The sequence below is a fragment of the Varroa destructor genome, unplaced genomic scaffold (genome assembly GCF_002443255.2).
Source record: "Varroa destructor unplaced genomic scaffold, Vdes_3.0 BEIS01000004.1, whole genome shotgun sequence".
NCBI lineage: Eukaryota > Metazoa > Arthropoda > Arachnida > Mesostigmata > Varroidae > Varroa > Varroa destructor.
In genome coordinates, this window is record NW_019211457.1 from 27,082,459 (window position 1) to 27,095,186 (window position 12,728).

The 12,728-nt window shown below is 40.4% G+C and overlaps 1 protein-coding gene and 1 long non-coding RNA gene across 10 annotated transcripts in view; one reads left to right on the plus strand and one right to left on the minus strand.

Annotated features, from left to right (window-relative positions):
• Positions 1-1,704: 1,704 nt before the first annotated feature.
• Positions 1,705-12,728, minus strand: part of LOC111250273 (integrin alpha-PS1-like) — a 130,790-nt gene continuing 119,766 nt past the window's right edge. For 5 of the 6 annotated variants that reach the window (XM_022805228.2, XM_086987667.1, XM_022805230.2 and 2 more), the window contains 8 exons: positions 11,918-12,116; positions 10,980-11,490; positions 10,377-10,637; positions 8,753-10,215; positions 8,336-8,544; positions 6,674-6,935; positions 6,186-6,416; positions 1,705-5,813 (listed from right to left, as the gene is read on the minus strand). In XM_022805228.2, the coding sequence (XP_022660963.1) occupies positions 5,697-5,813; positions 6,186-6,416; positions 6,674-6,935; positions 8,336-8,544; positions 8,753-10,215; positions 10,377-10,637; positions 10,980-11,490; positions 11,918-12,116 (3,253 nt within the window). In that variant the 3' untranslated portion in view covers positions 1,705-5,696. Of the gene's footprint in view, positions 5,814-6,185; positions 6,417-6,673; positions 6,936-8,335; positions 8,545-8,752; positions 10,216-10,376; positions 10,638-10,979; positions 11,491-11,917; positions 12,117-12,443; positions 12,479-12,728 lie in introns of those variants that run through there. The other variant, XM_086987668.1, reaches the window with a different exon arrangement.
• Positions 5,624-12,728, plus strand: part of LOC147756026 (uncharacterized) — a 31,827-nt gene continuing 24,722 nt past the window's right edge. The window contains exons 1-4 of one of the 4 annotated variants that reach the window (XR_015326824.1): positions 5,624-5,764; positions 6,195-6,453; positions 6,740-6,889; positions 7,300-7,346. This is a non-coding gene — a long non-coding RNA (uncharacterized LOC147756026). Of the gene's footprint in view, positions 5,765-6,194; positions 6,454-6,739; positions 6,890-7,299; positions 7,347-8,003; positions 8,342-12,728 lie in introns of those variants that run through there. The other 3 variants (XR_015326823.1, XR_015326822.1, XR_015326821.1) reach the window with 3 other exon arrangements.

Here is a 12,728-nt window from a genome sequence, read left to right on the forward strand (position 1 = left end):
ATTTCGCTCAAATGGATGGTTGAACTTGCTGGTTATATAGCAGGACGATTCGCTACGATCTTTTAGATAACTGGTGATTCTGAAATGTATTATCATTCTCCGTTTCATGATGATTTTTTCTCGGTTCATAGGTACAGAAACCTACTTTTAAAGAAATTTAATCATGATCTTGTACAACCTTAGCTGCAACTTCCTCTTATAGTTCTATGCGGTTTCGTTGATTATATGCTAGATTTCATAGAACATCTGCATTACCGAACTTATAAAATGAATATGTAATTGGAACGCTGTCTATCTCTGGATTCTGTCTGTTGTATAGGTAGACATTTACCAACTGTAGCCCAAAGTAAGTAGGCAGGCAAAAACAAGGGCCTGGACTGCCCTTCAATTTAGGCATTAATTTCGTCGCGATAATAGTATCGATGTGAATATCTTGGGTCGTATTTCCTACTAGTTAACCCGGTAGGGGACCCTGAGACCAAATGAGCTGAGAAGCGTATGCCCTGAGGCCTAATTGTGGCCCTTTACTTAGACGTCTTGACAGTTAAGACATCAGAATTCCTCTCTCGGCTTTTCTACGCAAATAATCCATCACGAAAATAGATAGTGGAAACTAGAACCCATATCTTTCAAATATTTAACTCACCATTAAACTAGATAGCGCCAATCATACTGAGGTTACTGTTTGTCGTTTGTGCGGCAATAGAACGAAACTTTGTGATGACAGAGTATATACGAACAAAACTGGGCTTATATTGTACAAGCCTGTGGTAACGCATTGCATCGTGCTCAATTAGATATGGTAGAATATCGTTTGTCCACCGTAGCTTACCTTGCCATCGTCTTGATTTTCACATCTACCAAATGATTTTTAGTGCTCTTACAATCAACTCGGCGCATTGCAAAGGTCCTAGAGTAAACGCTGAAACTTAGTCATTGTAGTAGTGGAATTTGCTGCCCTCCAGTATTGTCATCCACGGGACATTCTCAAATGGTCTTTTCCTTAAAGTGCCTGTTTCTATATGTGGACGTACTTCGAAACTAGAAGGCAACAGCATGGAGAGACCTTTATTTGATTAGACATAGTAGTAATCAAAATGTAGGTGCGTTTAAAACATCGTCCTCGTTGAAACTAAATTTAAATTATACTATTCAAATTGTAGAGGTTGACGTTAAGGTGCAGTGGCAATGTGTTTGCCCACTACACTTAAGGACACGTTACGTTGTCTACGTTCAAAACCATGCATAGACAGACGTCGTTTCGCTTATTCAGTAATGTCCAATAGCAATATCAGACGTCTAATATGAAACATTAAATTCGATTACCTAAACTAAGGTCAGCTAAATTGAACATTGCGACGTAAGCTGCCGCAATAGCGAAGTAAGGGAAGCCGTGAAAACTCATAGACATAAGATAACAATGTAAGGCCCGAACTGCGGCACGGCACTGTTTCTAAAATCATCCGAGTTTTTACGTATCATGAGCTTGAACAATATTATACTACCTTTATTTTTTTAAATTAATCCCAGTTTTGTCTCTTTGAGCATCAATGGCGGCAGCTATCGGCTTTGGAAAAATAACAATGTTTCACTAGACCATGTAATCAACTTCTTATTATCCATTATATATCAGTAAGAGTATGACCTTGGCAGTATAGCCAATCTAATGGACCACGAACACTTAAAACTCAATACGCAGTGGAGTCTACGTTCGTAAAAAATCGCTCTTTATTCTTTCTTCGTTTTTTTCATTTGTTAATTATCGCAGCTATTGTAATAATAATAATAATCGTCATTATTATTTTACAATATATTAAATACAAAGCAGGAAAGTATTAACACAAATGCCGCAATCCGAAGTTACAGATCTATTTAATGATCTGAAGAGAACTCATAACGACTGCTTGTCTACGACAATCGGTGGTGAACTGCAACGCTTCAATTTTGTATGTGACCGTATGCCTTCTCAGACGTCTTTGTACCGTCTATCGTGGTCCTCGTTGATTAGAACGCGGAAATTATCACGAAAAAAATAATTTTCCCTCTTGACAGTCAATCAATATCTCTGCATCGGCTAGCAGTCGTTACGAGCTTTATTGGAAAGACTAAAATATAGATTTCCTTTCGCATTTGCTTCTGTCCTATTTGCTTTCTTCCTCGATCTTTCTTTCCGCTTCTCATTCTGTTCGTGTCAGGTTCTATATAAAGTTATTATCTCTCTCGGCCTCTACTTATTATGTACAAACAGCAGTAAGAGCAGGTGAAAAGTTTTTAAGCTCTTTTTTTGTTTTAGGTAAGTAAAATTCTATTTGAAAAATAAATCAAAGCTCACATATCATGCAATCACTGTATTAGTGGTAGTGTTCAGTCTCTACGGAATAGCAGTAGTTAAGAACATCCTAGGTAGATCAGTTACCAACTGGCGTACTTGGAATTCATGGCAATACTTCGAACTTCGAGCCCCCGACAATGAAAAATAGATAAATGATAATATTTCCGTATTTTGCCGTGTTGGAAAAATTCACCGGTTTACGTTTTCTAACGGATAATTATGACGAAGTCGATTTCAGCTATATGAACCACCGTAAGTCACCATTATATACGATTATTTTCAATCAAATAGTGGAAATTAATCGTATATCCAAAGTTATACCACAACTGCTAACTGGAATTTTTCGTCAAAGTAACTTTTTCTCACTAATTTCGTGTAAATGTTAAAGCTTCTATATTGGCTATGTGTTTTGATAATGGTACTGCGTTTTTTGGCGCATTCTAGCCAGTCTTCGTGTCGATTCCGAGTGTGCAATTGTTTCATAAGTAGGAGAAAATTCGAAGAATTAGTTAGTCGAACTTCCTACGGCGTCGTATTTACTGTTTAATAAAACAAAAAAAAAAACGCAGCGCATAGCAAAACCCTATACAGTTCGAGCTCTTTTCAGCGGTTTAGCGGTGATCGTGGCAGTTGCTGATTCAGCAGAAGGCAGAAGAGCGTTCTAAGGACCGACCAGCTAGACCCGCTCATCGACAGATAGTAATTAGCATAGAGACATCACACAAATTTCGCTCTATAACTTACTTAGTAATAATAATAATAATAACTTTTGGGATTAGAAAGGCTCGAAGCTCTTGTGAAATGAACGTACACGGTAGATTGCTCAGTATGAAATGTCTAACATATAATATGCACAGGATTTTAATAGGCTTGTCCCATTTCATACATGAAACGTCGTATGGTCTATTATGTGAACTGGAAGCGGGTTGTTTTTGGTAAATTTATATTTAGTAGATTGCATTTGTTAAAAAATCGATTTATTTCGGTCTATTTTACTGGCAACATATAATAGTTAAACAATAAAAATCGACTTTGTAGTCGCTATATAAATGGTGAAATCTTCCCAAATTACTCACGGTTAAAGGCATCTTAATAAGTCACTTGGCAACTAGACGGGATACGGAAATGGTTTCCAGCGATTGGGTATGAAAGAAAGCGATTTTGTTGGTCTCCAACATTACTAATGTACTGAGGTTGCACATTTAATCTCTGCTTTCGTATTACCTTGTATAGTTGTGTTGTGTTTGTTTTTCGAGTGTGAATAACTTTAATAAATTCACATAAAGTCGTCTGAGTGACCGGTTTCTACTAGAAACCGAGCATAACAACTGGCCTGAAAATACACGATTTTCAAGCACAAAATAGATTTCGACTCGACCTCGTTTAAACGAAAAAATATGGAAACTCATATGGTTGCAGCATATGACCCGGCTTGGTCCATGTCTGTAAGTCTGGTTGATGGGCGAAAGTTTAGTTCCTTTAGGGCTCAGCCAATGAAGAATACAGTAGAACGGAACGACTGCAAAAACGTAGCAAATGCCTATGTCTAGCACTTGGTTGTGTTTTTACGTCTGCACAAAATACAACAAACCATGCGCTCACCAAACTCTATTACCCATATCATTCCTTAATGCGGTGGGCTAGTAGCTCTCTCTCTCTCTCTCTCTCTCTCTCTCTCTCTCTCTCTCTCTCTCTCTCTCTCTCTCTCTCTATCTATCTATCTATCTGTCTGTCTGTCTGTCTGTCTATCTATCTATCTCTCCCTCGTTATCTCTTATTGATTTGATTAAGCGAATCGTCTTTCCTGCCTTACAACCATTGCTTAGCTGCAATTAAATATCATTTTCTATCATTCTCGTGTATTTTCAGGCTCTGTGGTTTTCACAGTGGTAGAAATCAATCATGGAATAATTTACTATTATTGTTAATAATAAATAATCTTAGCTTAGCCATTGGCTTTCTTCAATTTTTTTTATCATTGTTTGTCATCACCGTCCTTTAATGTCGTGGTCTTGCATGCTGAACGTGTGACGTTTCCATCTCTAGTTTGCACTTATTAGAACGAAAAAGCGATGTTTATATTGGGCAATTCGCGACCTCTGGCAGGCTCTCATGGTCATTGCGACATCGCTTTCTCATTCCTATGGCGTCGTGGAGCGCACAACGTATTTTTTTTATTATTAGTGTTATTATTTTTATTATTATTCTTATTTATCAATATAACCAACCTTTCAGTCATTATGTACAGTTTGTATGACAACATTCGTCTCTGGCTCTGAGGCTGATTTCATGACCTTGATATACACTGACGTTCACCCCCCTTATTCTTGCGATTTACATTGAAGCTTCGCTATCCGGAGGCATTCGCCTACACGAAGCTATTTCGCTGGTTCAAGCGGCAGTTTTTTCTCACATACTGAAATTAAATTATAACTATGGCATTTACCAATATTCCATCCTGAACAACAGTATCATACCATTCTTCTCGTCAATCATCATCACCAGAATCTCTGAGTTAAAGCATTGCACCATGGGCTTGTGTATCTGTCATCGTAGCCATTGTCTTCCTTTAGTTTTTCTTGTTGTGTTCGTCTATAGGCGTCGCTGTAGGCGTCGATGTGTGTTTATGTTATAAATTTGTTTGAATTTGTAGGCTTGTACCTATGTGTGTTATTGTGACTTCACGCTATTTGGCACCTCAATGAGCGAATACTACGCGTTCATAACAATGGGTGATAGATTCGGTATCCCGGCCTAGTGTAGACTTCTTTCCTACGACATATTTAGCGGGATCTTTTCGCATATCTTCCAGAACATAAATAATTAGAGAGTATAGTTGAGGAAAATAAAAAAAAAGGACACCGATCAGGCCTTTTTCGCTGCCTGGGCGGTGGGACGGAATGATGTCTTCAGCGCAGATGGCCAAACAGAAACATAGACTACTCGTAGAACGGCAGATGACGTTGCACTGTTATGGACACACATCGAGCTTCTCCGTAACTTCAAAGAAGTCTCACTTCAATTGGCCCAAATACAGGCGTTCATGGTTGGATGTACTATGAAAAAGAGCTAGATGAAAAGTTAAGCACTAGCCCGTAAAGAAAAGAGAAGCGAATAAAAATATAAAGTGAAACCGATTGTTTTCCTGAGTAGGTTTTACAATGCCTGCTCAATCGCTCTTGAGTCTAGAAATTCAAATTTGCGCGGGATGTGTGACGTTTCAGTTAACGCTCGTGTTTTAGGTCACGTATGGTAATTTCCGCTAAAATGTGTCCCCGGTTAATTGATTAGCGGCACTTTATAAACAGTTCTCTCTTCCCCTTGCTTTAAGATATTCTATACATCAGCGATCTGACCGCAGTGGCTAGTGGAAATTACTGTCCGGATATTGGCTGAACTGAGTAAGCTCTTTTTTCTCCGTTTGTGAAACAGGTTCGTACTCCCCATTACGAAGATGCTGGTTCCGCTTGAAGAAATCCATCTGAAACAGGCAAACAAAATGAAAATAAGCACGTTGAAACAATCGTACTTTGGCCATCTTCCATTCTAAAGTTTAAAAGAATCAGGAAGTCTAGTATGTCCAATGGCTATATCCCTTATACTGGTGTGTTCGGCACTATTCCTTTACGCTATGTATAATGTGTACACATATATGAAAGAGATGTTTCCTCTCCACGTTGCAGTCAGTGTCGAGTGGTTTTGTTTGCTATCTAGTTTTTCCCCTAACGAATAAACGTATATACTACAACAATATAGACCACTTTCACGCTCTCATATATCAATAATTCATGACTCTGTGTATGTACCGAAGCATGGAACAAGATGTGCTTGTAAAGTTTAAAATATTCTGTACCTTATATAGGCAGTAGGCGATGGCGACTAAGATGAGGATACCAATAATAACGCCGAGGGCGATCACCCACCATGGGGCACCCTCGGACCTCTGATAGAGGCTGGAATCCGGATAGGCCTTGGTTTCAGCCTCCGCGTAGTCGTTGGTCGTCTTCTGCCGAATATCAATTTCTGGATCCAAACGAATCTCCGCAAATGAGAAGATGCTGACCTGATCCACCCGGGGATAATCCTGAGAATGAGAAAAGAAATCATAGCATAACGCCATTGTATAATCCGCATGTTGTGTTGTTATTATATTATTTATATTTATTGTTATATTATTTATTTTCCATTACCGCCTTTAACCTCGATCGAGTACTATCATAGTGAAGTTTCATTCCGATAATTTTTTTGTGCACTGTAAAAGGAACAAGAAGTACCTACACACGGATTTCCACTTGTCGATTATTTAAGCTTTATTCTTTATTTTAATAAAATATCGCTTACCTCGACAAACGTAGCATTCCATAACCTTGACTTGATCGTAATTACAGCACTGTTATGTTTTTGCAGATTAGTAACCGTACAGGAGAAATCGACGCAACGAGTATTCTGGTTGCACCTCATCTTCACAACGTTGAGCACGCGGCCGTCGACGCGAACGCTTTCTGCTGGCACAATCATATCTCGCCGAACTCTTGTGTTACGTCCATATGACGAGACGTACGTGTAGTTCCGTTCGGTGATTACTTTTCGAGCGTAAATCGTCCTAGAGATTGATTATGTATGAAAAGATGACGTTATGTTATAAAATTAATTAAATTTTTAACTGATACATTTCTACAATGTGATTACGGGACGTTTCTATTGTTCGCTGATTGCCATTTGACCTAGACTGATTCCGTCGTCGGCACGAACGTGATTTGAATCGGCCTAGCCGACATAACTCACAACGTCGTTTGATTCTGTGCGTTGGTTGTCACCTAAAGTTTTTTAAAAAATATACAATGAATACTTGTCCTTTTTGTGGAAAAAGTAAGATCTTTCTTCCTGAAGCTTCACCGAGACCAAAACGAGGAAAAATACTGTTTTTGAAATTTATGTATAAGAATATTCATGGCACTTTGATTTAGATCACTGGGAGCTTTCGATTGGCGCCAACAATCCCCCTCCTTTTCAGGTAAGTATTCCTTGTTCCAGTATCACACTTGCGAAAACGTCTAGTTTTGCTTGCCTTTTTGTTGCGCCAAAATATTTATCTATAAAAATGTATTGCATTTTACTTAGTTCCTTAGGATTTATCGAATTATATTAATTGGCGCCAAGGGTTAAATAACTCATATAGAAAATTTCCCGTTTGACATTTCGAAAAAAAACTTTTACCTAAAAATCTATGTCACACCAGCTGCTACAACTTTTCATAGACATTTATCAAAAGCTCACTAGCAAAAGCACTCAAAAGTAGCTCGAAACGCGCTGTTACACGCATACAGATGCATATTGAATATCTTTTGTTCTTTGCGGTAAACCAAGTTTAGGTATAGGGGCACCTTTACTCCGTTCGTCGAGATCTATAAACTGCTAGAAAAAAAACTTTTTATATAGAACGCCACGCCAGATGTTTCCCTTTGAGAAGCGTTTTCTACTTAAAAACAAAAATGTATGTATATGAAAATGCATGGCATTTTGATTCGGCTCGATGAATGCTATCGATGAGTACCGAAAAGACAGCTTGTTTACATAGCTTTCTACATGCAATTTTTCGCTGACATTTTGACAGAAAAAAAAATGCTAACCCAACAAAATGTAAGCTACATCAACTTCTACAACTTTTCAGAGTTCGGAACAAAAACCTTCGAAAATAAAAAATGCGTGCCATTTCCGGACAGATTTTTCGATCACCAGTGTGTACAAATCGTATTATAATTCGACAAGCCTACTGCTCTTTTATGCAAGTAGATTTTTTTCAATGTGTTTCGAAAGTCCTCCATAGCGTTGCCCATGTAGCACCTCATCGTAACTCAAACAAGATAGAAAATTCCTCGTAAAATTTATATGCCATTACAAGACATTTCAAAATACAATATCTAGCAGACGTGCATGTTATGCATGAACATTTCGCTACGTACTTGTTAGGGTCAGGTCATCAATTAGATAAGGAATATTTACTTTGGCGTTGTTGTCGTAGTTGGCCTGGCTTCCCCATAATCAGCATCATAATCATAATCGTCCTCAGTGGTCGGTTTTGGGGTGGTTGTCGTTGTGGTTCGACGAATGACTGGATCAGTGGACTTTTTTTGAGGTATACGAAGGGTGCTGGGTCGCGAACGTGATGCGGCTGCGGTAGGCGCTTCCGTAGCCACGATGGCTTGCTTATTCTATTGCACAGAAATGAACATGTTAGATTGAGTATTTTAGTAAACTGAAATTACCATTGTTTATATGATATTATATCATGTTCTGTCAATTCAAATTAAATGTCACTGCCCGGTATCTAGGTCCGGTTGTATGCAAACGACTTTAGCTCAAGCCGAATAAATGCTACTGGTGCAGATTTGTTATGAATGCGATAACATTTATACTTACGGTAAAGCCGAGAGGGTCGACTGAGTTATCTTTCACAGCCCGACACGAGGTGAGAACACCGTTAACTTGCACCTTTGGCAGTTCAGTGAGATAAAGTAGGTACTTCCCGTTTTTACGACTGTTTTCTACCTCCATCGGCCAGCGTATATGTACTTTGAAGTTTGGCACCATGTACGGCCCGTAATTGAATACCGAATACACGTGGGTAACCTCACTACCAATTTCAGCCTCGCTTTGCATGGCCGAAGCACCTACGACCCTTCCGCCATACCAAACCTGTTCAGGTTTTGCAAGACCCTTGATTTCCAGCTCGGCTGCCCTAACTACGCTGACGTCAAACGTAGTTGGTCTCTGGTTTAGGGTGTCCTGTGACGATGTCGTAGTGTGAACGACAAACCGCATAGTGGTCAGGTCGTCTGCCTCCCGTTCAGGTCGGAACTTCAGCAGGAGTTCGGCCAAATCACCGTTTTCCATTGGGTTACCCAAGTCACAACGAACCAGAGTTTGATTTTCAGTCGAACAGTCAAGCACACTTTTCTTGTTGAGTACCGAACGTCCAATAAAGGTCATCTCGCTAGGATGTTCGATGTGTAGAAAAGCGTCGTAGGCAGATTCTCCTGTATTTCTAACTGATACGGTCAAGTTCATAGTTTCCCAGCCAAGATAATAGACCGGTTCACCCTTTTCGTTCGGGAGATTAAGTTTAGACTCGGTGTACAACGTGGACTCACATACTGCATTATCGCCGCAGTTTTTCTTGAAATCGACTGGAATCGTAAGTGTTCCAAGTTTTTTGTTAAGTATAGGGTACTGGTCAATGCGGGGTACATGCAGTCTGTCATTTCGATCGAGATCGTTGTCTAGGTCGAGAGTCAATTTGAGTTTAATCGTCGTGTGGATATCCGAACGATCGACCAGAATAAGCTCACCCGTCGTACACTTGCTATAGTCGGTCATCTGGAAGCTTTCAACCAATATATGTGGCGTCTCCGTGTTCTTTGCCTTCTTGAAAATAACTCGGGACTTTTTCTTGTTCGGCTGGAAGGTTTCGGCTTCGATTCTCTGCACAACGATCAAATCGCCGGTACGATGGTCAAAATCAGATGGCGTCGTCAAACAGACCTGAAAGGTCGTGCATACCTCCTTGCCTGACAGACATTTTTCAGTTGTCGGATCAATGGGCAAACTGTACCTGAGTTCAGCTTTGATGTTCTTAATAGGCCGGGCATAAATGGCAAACGCTCGATCGGAACTGTAGGCGCCGACAACGAGGTCAGGGTATTTGTTATTGTCTAAGTCAACACCGCCTGATAGCGAATAACCGAATGTGCTTGGGACAGTGCGAGTACGCTTTACATCGGAAGCACGAATAATCTGTGAAGGCCTTTCACTTAGGCCGTTTTTTGAGCCAAGGTAGATGTACACGGCACCATCACCTTCGTAGGGAGCGCCGATAGCGAGATCTACAAGGACAATACGGAAAATTAGAAATAGCCGAAAAGACGTTAGATAATCATGTCAGGAGCGAGAATCTTCGATATGTCTAAAATATAATTCATCATATTGCATAGAGAATAATGCACACTATAAAAAGAGACTGAATTGGCTAATCCTATATCCATACCGTTAAATCCATCACGATCAATGTCACCGAGTCCAGTAATAGCGAACCCAAAGCGTGATTCCTCCTTTGAGCCAATCACTTTGCGGTACTGCATTCCTTGGTATAAATAGCGAGGAGCACCTTCGTTGAGGTAGACATGGACGGCGCCGCCTACACCGTCCTCATAGTAGAATGGGGCTCCGACGACCAGATCATCGAGACCATCGGAATTGATGTCTACAACAGCGATCACATACCCAAAGGAGGATGCTACTTGTTCACCTGTTTTATTTGAAGGAAAATAAGATTCAATTTCATTGAAAAAGAATGACGTGCAAAGGCTTGAATAAATCTATTAAACCAATCAGCATAATGTTGCAAAAGGTCTACCAGATGTTGAATTCCCCTGTGCCTAGCTTAGCTGACGGATATATCCGTGCAAACGTACCTTCCCCAATAAAATAAACACCTGTAAGTTATATGGCAACATTTAACGATTTTCTTATACAATCGTAACAGCAATGGCTTGAATTAATGCTAAGTAACATATAAAAATTACATTTTAATTGAAGATGTCATAAAACTTGCATAATGACAAGTAAGGTTACAAATATATTCGATTACCAATGAGCGTCCTGTTGTGCTCGAGCTCGTTGTTGTTCGGGGCGCGATTTCTTTCGAAGAGTAGTACGGCCCCCGTGTCGTTCGCGCGAGGCGCGCCAGCTGCCCATCCCAAGCGCTGTTTGTCAAAAAAATTTCCTGACGCCACCGACATGCCTAAATACGCATAGTTTTCAACCGGGTAACTCGAATCTGTATTCGTTCGAAGCCACTCTCGTATGTACTTGTCCCGCTTCATGAAGGAAGACACACCTCCGCGCCAGGTTTTCGTTCCGGGCATGCCTATCGTCTGAACATCGTACTTGCTGTTTAGGTGACAGCTGGTGCCGGCCTGGCACAAACCAAATCCAAGATGGTAGTCCTTGACTGGTTGGCCATCGCAGGGGACCCAAGCGGCTTCCGGCACCAGTGAAGTGCTGTACTGGAAACAGATACCGAAGCCAAGCCGCTGTTCCTCGTGAACGTTGTTCTCGTTAATAATCGTCGTAGGTTTGACGTACCGATGGGCACATGCCTGAATATAAAAACAATAAAACGGCACGAACGACATAAGCGTTGCGGTGCATACGACGTTGACGGGTATCGATCCATCCGATGTTTAACCAATCGACTACTAAATTAATAGATCTATATATATTTTTTTAATATTTTCTATAGGTTTCGAATCGAAGCGGCAAATACGGCTTATTAAATATGCCCGCTCGAAACAAAATGTTCTTGAATTTTATGTACACCTGCGGGCCAGCGATTATAGAATATCGAAAGTTTGCACACTGGGTTTTCTTAAATCACCTCGTTTCTGCTAGTAAGCTATGCGTTCATAAACAATTTACAAATTGCGCGGTCCGACATGTCAAAAGGAAACAAATTAAGTGAAATTGCTTTTTCACAAAGTACTGGTTCTCTTTGTGGCAATTTGAACCTAAAATTATTTCGCTTACCATAAGTCCGTTTTGCTGGCCTGATGAAACGGATACGCCGAACCACATATCGGTCATGTTCCCTTGGCCCTGTTCTTCGAAACTGTCGAAAAACGGAAGCTTCTGACAACTGCTTTGCGACATCAGACGCGGCTGGCTGAAAATATCGCACGCCATGACGGCGCCACTTCGGTCCTGTTTCGGAGCTCCGACAATAATCCTGTTGAGATTGAAGCAACAGAGATGTAGCATGAGAGATCTACTTAGAAACCAGGCTGTGTCATGCACCATACTACTCTTATGTAATTACAACCAACATAGGCTAGCGAAGGGGCTTAGTCTAAGATACAAAAAGCGCTCTGTTAAAACAGATACTATCCAAGCTGTAGACCAGCTTTTCCAAACAATATTCTTGGGTCTTGCCAATAAGCCATTCGTCCTCGACCCTCTTTTGCAAGCAAAATATAGACTTTTCTTCGAGATAAATACTTATCTAGTTTAGTTAACATTCTATTTGAATAGATAAACTGCAGTGATTATACCCAACTGAGCAACTGACGTCACCATCAGTAAAACGATTCTGCACAAACCGTTCATAAGCGCTTGAAGTTCCAAGTAGACTTCTCCAATGGGAACAACACGTTTTAATCTAGATTCTGATAACGCAGTGGGATATCTACGAGACGCATCCTGAAGTGGCCCGGCCACATCTGGTAGCCAATGGTCGATCGAGAAGCGATACGAATTTTACTCACTTAGCCTAATACCCAGGTTCAGGGCCCGATTCTCACGGCGTTACTATTAGCTTTAGATTCGTCAAGTGGGTCGTTAA